The sequence below is a fragment of the Mizuhopecten yessoensis genome, unplaced genomic scaffold (assembly GCF_002113885.1).
Source record: "Mizuhopecten yessoensis strain PY_sf001 unplaced genomic scaffold, ASM211388v2 scaffold5729, whole genome shotgun sequence".
In the NCBI taxonomy this organism is placed as follows: Eukaryota; Metazoa; Mollusca; class Bivalvia; order Pectinida; family Pectinidae; genus Mizuhopecten; species Mizuhopecten yessoensis.
In genome coordinates this window covers 153,895-166,435 of record NW_018406194.1, presented here as the reverse complement: position 1 = coordinate 166,435, position 12,541 = coordinate 153,895, and the positions used below count along the sequence as shown (strand labels likewise).

At 34.8% G+C, this 12,541-nt stretch overlaps 1 protein-coding gene across 1 annotated transcript in view; it reads right to left on the bottom strand.

Annotated features, from left to right (window-relative positions):
* Window positions 1–434: 434 nt before the first annotated feature.
* LOC110451018 (receptor-type tyrosine-protein phosphatase kappa-like) overlaps window positions 435–12,541 on the bottom strand; it is a 31,755-nt gene continuing 19,648 nt past the window's right edge. Inside the window, exons 17-21 of the mRNA XM_021498847.1 lie at window positions 9,893–10,024; window positions 9,281–9,415; window positions 4,032–4,177; window positions 3,276–3,411; window positions 435–724 (exon numbers count right to left, since the gene is read on the bottom strand). Coding sequence (XP_021354522.1) covers window positions 653–724; window positions 3,276–3,411; window positions 4,032–4,177; window positions 9,281–9,415; window positions 9,893–10,024 — 621 coding nt within the window. The 3' untranslated portion in view covers window positions 435–652. The remainder of the gene's footprint in view (window positions 725–3,275; window positions 3,412–4,031; window positions 4,178–9,280; window positions 9,416–9,892; window positions 10,025–12,541) is intronic.

The window sequence follows — 12,541 nt, the reverse complement described above, 5'->3', positions numbered from 1 at the left end:
CAGGGTCTTGAAGAGGGCAGGTTAACGAAGACTGTTATTACATTATACAGTTTTATTCTCCTTTATGGTCTCTTTATGATTTATTTCATTTCTTTGTGAGATATGTTAATTAACGATTTTCGATAGTGTTCATTAGTGTTCCTTTGGGTTTTGTTGTCACTTATATGGTCTCTCTTTCGTAATGTGATATAAATAGATTTGACCCAGATTTACAAGGAAGGTATCGTCCATGATGAAGAATCTGTAGGGTCCCCATGTGCATCTTGCATCGTTTATGTGTTTTAATTGCGGTTTTATTTACATTTCTGCACTCTCTCGTAAATTTTCTTTAAAGAAACAGATATGAACGTGTCGATCAAACCTGAAATAAAATCAATAAATAATGATTAAATGTTATTATTACACTACATCAGAACACTGATTTTATTCCTTTGTTAATTAAATAAATACAATGAGAAACTGTTCGTATGGGCTCGCCAATCAAATTAGTTTAACCAAACACCTGTTGCAGGAATCAAACGAACGATGATGATTATCCAGGGACTCGTCTAGGTAGGAGCGTTCCTATAGCACTGCATGCCAGGGGCATGTCTCGAACGTTTTTATAGGAACCACAGGTAAACTCCAGGTTTGTATAGTACGCAAGGATAACTCAGACATTCATATAGGTTCTGCTCTGTTCCAGGTACATAGATATTGCCTCGTAACAAAACAAGTATTGTTTCTGAAATAGGGAAAACATAAAAGATCATGTTCATACCTAATCACAGTCATATGGTTACATCATCCATTACATTTTATATATTGCTAACTTATGGCGATATACCAATAGTCTGTTAATGTCATCCTGTCCACATCCCTATTACTTTGCTGTGACATCTGTTGTAAATAATCTAATAAAACATAAAGACCCATAAAGAGGTTAAAACTGCATCCATGCGAGGACAAAGCCACGTTCATGCTGGTTCAGCAGTATTCGGAGCCTATCCATCGCTTTGTCGTACTCAACCTTATTACATAGTAGGACAGAACTTGAACAAGTTATGTGCGATTCCTTCCTAAGATTAAATCGATTACACGACCCTATCTTGTTTACTGTTTATCCTATAAAACTTGTATGTTGTGAATGTCACTGACAGCTATCTGCTTTCGCACATATAATTAGCCTGTTACTGCCGGTGGTTACTTTCGGTAGTGTATCACTCTGGGGAAATCATGATAGACCACATAGGCTACATAAACACACAACTTTGTTTGTAAATCATTGTTATAATAGCACAATGGCGAACGTGGGCACTGTGCACTGAATCACAATCCAATTTACCAAGTGAGATGATAGCAGGACACATTTAATTATCAAACTTTGCGATGATGACAAGGGTACAAAAAAATCACACAGAGTGAAGTGATAGACAGAATCATATTCAAACCCGTAGGAAGCGATTCGATGCGATATGATGATTGATCAAGTATATGATATAATGGAGACAAAGGAAAGTTCATGACATTGAATATTTTTTTGTTATGGTGATGAATGAGGCGGTATACATTTTCTACTCAATTTTTTAATTGTTTTATTTGGATATGTATATATCATTTTATTATTTCGACGTTGAGTTCAAATTTGAATCTTTTTTCACCTTTGTGATTTTATATTCTGAGGAGTTTTAAGGTGAATAAGAACATCAGCAGTAATTAACTTTTGCTACATTGATTGGTTTTTACCTTTGTATGATTTTGAGCTACTGAAACATACAACTTGGAAAATCGAGCATTTAAGGATGATCTCGAGCTGATTTAAATGAGTTCAATACTTTACCTCGTTAGGAATTATCTAGTGCTGAGTTCAATACTTAACCTCGTTAGGAATTATCTGGTGCTGATTTAATACATAACCTCGAGCTCGTTAGGAATTATCTGGTGCTGATTTAATACATAACCTCGTTATGAATTATCTGGTGCTGATTTAATACTTTACCTCGTTAGGAATGATCTGGTGCTGAGTTCAATACTTTACCTCGTTAGGAATTATCTGGTGCTGATTTGATACATAACCTCGTTAGGAATTATCTGGTGCTGATTTAATACTTTACCTCGTTAGGAATGATCTGGTGCTGAGTTCAATACTTTACCTCGTTAGGAATTATCTGGTGCTGATTTAATACATAACCTCGTTAGGAATTATCTGGTGCTGATTTAATACATAACCTCGTTAGAAATTATCTGATGCTGAGGTCAATACTTAACCTCGTCAGGAATTATCTGGTTTTGAATTAAATACTTAACCTTGTCAGGAGTTATCTGGTTTCGAGTTAAATACTTTACCTCGTTAGGAATTATCTGGTCTGATTTAATACTTAACCTCGTTAGGATATCTGATGCTGAATTAATACTTAACCTCGTTAGGAATTATCTGGTGCTGAGTTCTGTACTTTACATCGTTAGGAATTATCTGATGCTGAGTTAAATACTTAACCTCGTTAGGAATTATCTGATGCTGAGTTAAATACTTTACCTCGTTAGAAATTATCTGATGCTGAGGTCAATACTTAACCTCGTCAGGAATTATCTGGTTTTGAGTTCACTACTTTACCTCATTAGGAATTATCTTGTTTTGAGTTCACTACTTTACCTCGTTAAGAATTATCAGATGTTGAGTTCACTACTTTACATCGTTAGGAATTTTCTGATGCTGAGTTAAATACTTTACATCGTTAGGAATTATCTTGTGCTGAATTCACTACTTTACCTCATTAGGAATTATCTGGTGCTGAGTTCAATACTTAACCTCGTTAGGAATTATCTGGTGCTGAGTTAAATACTTTACCTCGTTAGGAATTATCTGATGCTGAGTTAAATAACTTAACCTCGTTAGGAATTATCTGGTGCTGAGTTCAATACTCTACCTCTTTAGGAATCTTTTGCAGTTGTGTTCAATACTTTACCTCTTTAGGAATCTTTTGGAGTTGGGTTCAATACTTTATTTTATTATGAATTATTTGGTGTTGAGTTCAATACCTAACTTCGTTAGGAATTATTTCTTGCAGAGTTCAATCCTTTTCCTCTTCCAGGATTATCTTTGGCTTATCTAGCTGAGTTAGATACTTAACCTCGTTAAGAATTATATTGGGCTGATTTAGCTGAGTTAAATAATTTAACTTGTTATGAGTTCTCGGGGGTAGAGTTAAATACTTTACCTCGTTAGGAATTATCTGGGCTAGAGTTAAATACTTTACCTCGTCAGGAATTATCAGGGGTAGAGTTAAATACTTTACCTCGTTAGGAATTATCTTGGGTTGAGCTCGTCGCATTTGTTTTATAGTAGTCTGGATATCCACAATTTGAGTGACGTCAGCCGCCTGTAAAGTGGAATCCAGTACACAGAACAGCCCACTCTTGTCCAAACCATTCCTTCGAAAATTATTGCAATCTTGTTACAATTGTTGTCTTTACTTATTTATTTTGTAAATAGGTCACATACACATAGCAACTTACATATCCAGCACTATACGGTTAGAATGTTAAACCTACAGTACCTGTATATATCTATGAGGTCACATACCATAAATAGTTTATTTCAATTTTATCAAAGTAAACATGTATAAAATATGTATATTTGTATGTCAATATTTTCAATATAAATATATTTTTACATATATTAGTGATTCTGAGATGACGTGAACTGTATATTCTACCACATTATCGACGTAATAAAACTTTCCACTGGTAAAAAATAATGCTCTATTTGACCATTATAAATCCACGTGCATTATTTTTACAGCAAACCATGAACGTGCAATGCTCATTCAAATTCTCCCCGTATTGAGCCTTGTACGACCTGTCTTTGACAAACCATCGTTGGCGAGTGACGAGCCGCGCTTACATACACAGTTATATATATATATATCTGAATTAGCTTTAACATACACTTTGAAATTATAAATATGTCCTTTCATCGTCCATTACACAGACGGAATCACTAGTATCGCCATTACAAAGACAGAGTAACAGAAAGGACAACAACCACTCACATGCAGTGGACGAGTACTGCTCCGTTCTGGGTGGCTTGCCATTCTCGAACCAGCCCAAGCAACCGCAAGAACTCGAGCGTTGATGTGGGGCATACCTCCGAAGCGGGCCACACACGAGATCGGAACTGCCGCACATTAGTTTCCACCTGCACGTTAGGGACGGGAAACCATACAACAGATATATGAATTGTATAAATCATGATACATTACCTAGACGTAATTTATCATTAATCATGATAAATTACGGGGACGACATTTATTAACTTTAAAATACTACAGTAAAATAATTTGTTTAAAACTTGATAACATAGCATGACGTAGTTTGTTATTAATTGTAATATGCTACAGTGACTTACTATGCTAGTAATCATGATGTATTACAAGGACGTATTATGTTTTTTATCCTAAAACTATGCAATACCGTAATATGGTGCTACCTACGGTATAACAGAATGTCATTATATCAATTAACAAGCATACAGAGTATTGATAAAGCAACACATGTCCCCTACCACCCCCGCTAGCTATTACACTGTAATGATTTATACAAATGGTGCCCCTTGGGGTTAATTTGGGAAAATGAAAAGTATACAATTAGCTTGTAACTGATGTTAATGTAATAATAATACAAGAAATTGTAATGTTAGTTTTATGATAGAGGAATTATATAAAATAAAATTATTGACAACCCGGAAACTCGAACTTGTCCGAGATATTATTGTCCTTTGTAATTGTGTGAAGTTTGATCAAAATCCTTCAAGGAATGAAGCCGCTAGAGCTGACAAACATTGGTGTTACGTACGAACGGAGAGGAAACATATAGTTCCCCCGGTTTCACCGGTAGGGGACTAATAAAGATATGATACAGGGATGTGAAATAATAACAGGGGTTATGTTATTGATATAAAGTTATATAATCGAACGCATAAACATGTTTATTGAAGACAGACATTTTCAAGTTAATCATGTATTTGTAGCATGTGCTTTAATGCTTTGCTTTTCAGTACTATAGTATATCTTCGCAGGGATCCATTCACGGTAGACTCGTCACTACGTCCATCAACCTCCATCACACGGCGGCTCTCATTAGCTTGTGTCCATAATATTATGTATAGGATTTCCTTGACCAGTGTGTAAAGGAAGGTCAGTAGGAATGTGGACAGTGACAAGGGGAAACGTATGGACTGGTCAATAGATCCATCGGATAGTGAATGGCATGTAACATCAAGACTGGGGAAACGGCATTGATCTAACAGATCAGGACACAACATACAACTTCAACAAGAATGGGAGAGTAACTACCCTTAACGTGTTGTCTGATTAATTACAACTAGCTAATAACTACCTCAACCTATTGTCTATTGGTTATATCTAGCTAATAACTACCTCAACCTATTGTCTATTGGTTATATCTAGCTAATAACTAACTCAACCTATTGTCTATTGGTTATATCTAGCTAATAACTACCTCAACCTATTGTCTATTGGTTATATCTAGCTAATAACTAACTCAACCTATTGTCTATTGGTTATATCTAGCTAATAACTAACCCAACATATTGTCTATTGGTTATATCTAGCTAATAACTAACTCAACCTATTGTTTATTGGTTATATATAGTTAATAACTAACTCAACCTATTGGCTATTGGTTATATTTAGCTAATAACTAACTCAACCTATTGGCTATTGGTTATATCTAGCTAATCACTAACTCAACCTATTGTCTATTGCTTATATCTAGCTAATAACTACCCCAACATATTGTCTATTGGTTATATTTAGCTAATAACTAACTCAACCTATTGATTGTCTATTGGTTATATCTAGCTAATAACTACCTCAACCTATTGTCTATTGGTTATATCTAGCTTATAATTACCCTAACCTGTAATATATTTATAATAACCAGCTTAAAACTACATAAACCTGTTAAATATTGCCTATAACCAATTAATAACTATCTTAACTTGTTGTCCATTGAGTATAACCAGCTAACAACTACATTTATCTATTGTCCATTGATTATAACCAGCTAATAGCTTCATTTATCTATCGTCCATTGAGTATAACCAGCTAACAACTACATTTATCTATTGTCCATTGATTATAACCAGCTAATAACTACATTTATCTATTTTCCATTGATTATAACCAGCTAATAGCTACATTTATCTATTGTCCATTGCTTATAACCAGCTCATAACTACATTCACCTGTTGTCCTTTGCTTATAACCAGCTAATAACTATCTTAATCTTAATCAAAGCCAACGATTTATTTGTTCAGATTCAAATGAAGCGGGGGTAGAATAAGTGGTTGCTATGGTAAATGTGTGGTACACATACTTAAGTATTTACATAAATATACAATTAGTAACATTTTTATAATCAGTCATACCAGAAAATAGCAAAAAACGCCGGAATCGCATTAAGTATCCTTTTCAAAATGGCCCGCAGCCTTGTTGTCAAGCGTGACGTCATTAGAATATTGCGCTAATTATTACGCTTCTGATTCCCGCCTGTTTTAATGCATTACATTTTCAAGTTTTTATGATTTGAAAATGTAATAAATAGAAAATGTAGTGGTGTCTTCAGTTATAACAAATAAATTTCACTCGTGTGGCTATTAGTTTGACATTTTTCACTCGTGCAGCGCACTCTTTCTTGATAGTAGCTTCTCATTTTACCGTCAATATGGTTACATGCTGACAGAAAATCTAACGACGCAAGGTTTCACAGAATAATGGCGACTTCATATGGTCACCATCTTGATAGTTTGTTTGTTGTTTCTTTCTAGTGTTTACTAATGTGTCTTGTGAAGTAATTGCTAAATGTACTTTCCTTGGTTCGTAACGAGGACGTGACATAACTTTGATTTCACATAGATCTATAGGGCGGGTATCATCAATGAAGAAGAAGACGGTAATCCTGTCGATTTATTTTCCTTGTACTTTTTCAAGAGTCTCATTGAAAATATTTCATTTCTTGATTTTTTGCCTTTTTTCAGCGATGAAGCGATGTAGTTATTACTGATAGTATATGTACTCGTATAATTACACAATATTGTTCGGATAGATCTGGTCAAATAGGTAACTCCATCCTTCGATGCAAATGTCTTGGGTTCAATTCCAATATGTAATAATCGTACCATGGTTCTTCAGGGGAGGTGTTTCTACCTGGCCACACTTTCATGATCAAAGTGGAGTATAACCGTTCTAGGTTGGGTAATCAAGTGTCTGTTTTAACACTGAAGTAGAGTGGCACTATACATAGGATACCATTGGAAGCAATGTCAAAGCCAAAGAGAACACCTTTACGCCCTTAGAACACACGTACTGGTTTTTTTTACATGCGTGGAGATATTTGACAAAGTAGCACATTTTTGTAGTTATTATATGATAAGTTCACTCCTACAAAATATTCATATTGTATTGATTGTGTAGCCGTGTATTCTTAGGTGCATTAGGGTGGCTTACCCTAGCTGGACATGACGCATTAGCACATGCGGTTTAATGCGTCATTCTAATCAATCACTTATGACCCCATTCCCCCCCTTCTCATTCGCCGTCCCCTTTCCCTACAACCTAAGATATGTAATAAAACACCTTATTATTGAATTTCTAAAACTATTTTAATCAAGTATGATAATTATTGATTATCCGAAAGGTTTAATGACAATTGGGAAACTTTTAATAGCCATCTTTTATGTTTACAGAATGGATTACAACCTGCTAGGATATCGTTAATGAATCCCTAGTGAGTGTGTCAATATCTTCCACAACCGACTGACGTCATCACACACAAACATAACGACCATTTCTCCACAGCGATATGAAGAGAAAACTCAATTGTTCCGTCACATAAAAGATGGGTGTGTACTATTAACAACCCTATTGAGTACTACAGATGTTTGTCATTGTTGTGCTACATGTGAAAACCTAGGACTAGAATTGTCTTAACAATGAAATGCTTATAAGATTTGTAAAAGGCTTAAACTTTCCTTTCCATATTATGTTTACAAAGTAAATGATATACTACTAATATAAATGATTACAGTGTAGAAATCGATATTGATATGTTTCCAGTTGTTACTGTGAAGTTGATACAATTAGTATTGTTATACGGGCAGACGTGGAGAAAGTCCAATATAATGATAATTGTCGTTTTCGAATAAAGACACTCTTTTAATGTATGATCTACATTTCGAGTGCCTCGCAAATTCGTCAAAGACATCAAGTGGAAACTATGTCCTGATGTACACCTGATTAATGATGCATAACAGTCATAAACTTGATTAAAGATGTATAACAGACATACACTTGATTAATGATGTATAACAGACATACACTTCATTAATGATGTATACCAGACACACACTTGATTAATGATGTATAACAGACATACACTTGATTAATGATGTATACCAGACATACACTTCATTATTGATGTATAACAGTCATACACTTAATTAATGATGTATAACAGACATACACTTGATTAATGATGTATAACAGGCATACACTTGATTAATGATGTATAACAGACATACACTTAACTACGGTATGCATGACTTGTTTTGTTCCCCGAAACACGAGGGATGCTATAATTTCTTTTGCTTATAGTCGTACTTGTTTACTACGACCTAAAAAAATATTACATCATCATACATATATATATTTCAGCTAAACATGCTCAGTCAAACACTTAATACTAAAGGACAATTACCGAGTCAATAAGGACAATTCAGCCTAGATACATCATGAAACCCTACTGTAAGTCACATCCTTGGATGTGGTCAAACAGGAAATCGTGAAACCCTACTGTAAGTCACATCCTTGGATGTGGTCAAACAGGAAATCGTGAAACCCCACTGTAAGTCACATCCGTGGACGTGGTCAAACAGGGAATCGGGAAGCTGCACATAGGATGCAAGCATTGTTGCAGATGATCATAAGATTCCTCACAGCGGACATCTATGATTCTAAGTCACTGTACATTTATAGATGTCAGTGATAAACTCCACTATGTAATAGCTGAATTAATATGTCCCCAAATGTTGTTTTTTCTATCCAGTTAAACAATCCAAAATAATGATAATATAACATGATTGCCTGGTGTAGTGAGATTCTGGCGCAGCAAAGTACAGTGTATTGTTTATATATAAAATTGGAAAAACAGTTACATTTTCCCCATTTTTGATGTCAATGAATATCACATATGTAATATGTTAATTAGGCTAACTACATACCTCTTGCTTGTATTGAAGAGAGAGGGTAAAAATGTCAGTCAGGTGGTGAGTGGCCCTCGACTTCTCGGTCACCACAAACGGTCCAATGTTCAGCTGTTCTTCACTTCGTGGCCAGTACACCCCTATCCTATCGTCCTACAGTATAACAAACGCCAGTTAACCTTACATGAAGAGCTAGATTTATCGTGATGTATATATATACTTGTAACACGAAACAATAGCATTCTTCGAAAGGGAATACAAATACATCCAAATACAATGAGCATTACAGTCTTTCCAAGATAGTACATGTTGGTAATATGTCAGACACGTATTATAATAATCTTTCGAAACACGTAGTAAAAGTACATAAGTGAACAGGTGCTGAAAGCAACACATTTACTGCACTATATGACAATTTCGACCATTTAGTGATTATCATTGTATTACATGTATATAATCCTTTTCTGAGGAGTGCCGTAATATATACACATTTACAGTACATGAGACAAAAATTGCATACAAAACCAGATAGTTTACATCTCCGGTTAAACAAAGATAATTTCGTATCTAAAAAAGGACTTTATGCTAGCTTTCTTGGTCGCTATCATTCGGAATCTGATGGGGGTATACCTGTTGGTCAAATTCAGTGTTGAGCATAACAATAGAAGTGATGTGTTGCTCGTACACGAGTCTCCAGAGGTCAACGACCGTGTGGGGGAGAGGCATTTGTGTGATAAGGTACTCGACACGCTTACTGGCGTCCTGGGCAACAAAGTAAACATAATAAATTAAACATATTTATAACACAGCTTTAGAAACGAGTTATTACGATTTCAAATCATGCGTAAAAAACATTCTCTGTGTATTACAACAAATAATTTTCAATGACTATGTACCTCTCCCTGGTAATAGTTGCATAAAATCAATAGCGACATGGATCGTGTTTGCAGTACTCAGGTGCAGTTATTCGCACTGTGCAGTTTGCATGAGTTGTTGAAGTTATCTCCCTTAGTGATCTAAATATATTGTAACAACTATAAATGTAGGGAAATAAAACGTTTGTAACACACAAAATCAGGCACCATTTCATTGATAAAATTAGAAACAGATTGCTGTGCTTTCATTTTTTAATATCAGATATTTATGAATGAAAGGTAAAGAATTATTTATAATGTTATAATACATGTCCTTTTCCCGAATTATATATACTATGTGTTAAGTTTTTGTTCACAGGCAATCTCTTTTGCTCTTTATGGATCTGACTGTTTTTTTGCGCAGGGAAATGGATAAAACTTAAATTGTGAATTCCCTCTCATGCCAGGCTACTTAGCTGAACAAGTAGAAACAGTTCAAGATGACCTTAACACAGGTAAGTTTGGTAATAGATACGGTTAGCCAAACGGGATCAAACTACATCGTGGAGCTGTTGCGACTTTCTATAACTCATCGGTTGATACTAGGGGCTAAGAAGTAAATCTAGATTGTCTAAACTATTGTTGAAGAAGAGGTGCAGTGCTCCTGAAAGATGAACTTTAACATTAAGATAACTGCTGCTTAATTTCAAATTTTATATTATATAATCTTTAAAGTACGTTTACTATGTCACGACTAAAAAGATATAATTGTGGTTCAGATGTTTCTTTCAACTTTCGGTAACTTTCATCTAGCTAAGGTCAAGCAAGTGTACATAAATGAAAGATGACAGGGACATGATGTGTTTCGTACATGTATGCTTGAAATCAATAAATGATGTTTATTCCAATGAAACACTCAATATATCTTAGTGCGCTGAACAAGATATACCAATGAAACACTCAATATATCTTAGTGCGCTGAACATGATATACCAATGAAACACACAATATATCTTAGTGTGCTGAATATGATATATCAATGAAACACACAATATATCTTAGTGCGCTGAACATGATACATCAATGAAACACTCAATATATCTTAGTGCGCTGAACATGATATATCAATGAAACACTCAATATATCTTAATGCGCTGAACATGATACATCAATGAAACACTCAATATATCTTGGTGCGCTGAACATGATATATATCAATGAAACACTCAATATATCTTAGTGCGCTGAACATGATATATGAATGAAACACACAATATATCTCAGTGCGCTGAACATGATATATCAATGAAACACTCAGTATATCTTAGTGCGCCGAACATGATATATCAAGGAAACACTCATTATATCACAGTGCGCTGAACATGTTATATCAATGAAACACACAATATATCGTAGTGCGATGAACATGATATATCAACGAAACACTCAATATATCACAGTGCGCTGAACATGTTATATCAATGAAACACTCAATATTTCTTGGTGCGCTGAACATGATAAATCAATGAAACACTCAATATATTTTAGTGCGCTGAACATGTTATATCAATGAAACACACAATGTATCTCAGTGCGCTGAACATGATATATCAATGAAACACTCAATATATCTTAGTGCGCTGAACAATAAAACAGCAGAAGATATTTCCGATGTAATTACAAATAAGCAGCAACGCACAATAATAAGCCTTTACATTACACGGGGAAACATAAGATTACACTAATGATATCAGTTTACTGTTGGCCGTATATTACACGGGGAAACATTACACTAATGATATCAGTTTACTGTTGACCGTATATTACACGGGGAAACATTATACTAATGATATCAGTTTACTGTTGGCCGTATATTACACGGGGAAACATTACACTAATGAGATCAGTTTACTGTTGGCCGTATATTACATGGGGAAACATTACACTAATGAGATTAGTTTACTGTTGACCGTATATGTTTACTGTTGACCGTATATACTAATGATATCAGTTTACTGTTAACCGTATATTACACGGGGAAACATGACTTTACACTAAAGAGATCAGTTTACTGTTGACCGTAAATTACACGGGGAAACATTATTCTAATGATATCAGTTTACTGCTGACCGTATATTACTCGGGGAAACCTAACATTACACTAATGATATCAGTTTACTGTTGACCGTATATTACTCGGGGAAACCTAACATTACACTAATGATATCAGTTTCCTGTTGGTCGTATATTACACGGGGAAACATAACATTACACTAATGATATCAGTTTAGTGTTGACCGTATATTACACGGGGAAACATTACACTAATGATATCAGTTTACTGTTGACCGTATATTACACGGGGAAACATAACTTTACACTAAAGAGATCAGTTTACTGTTGGCCGTATATTACACGAGGAAAC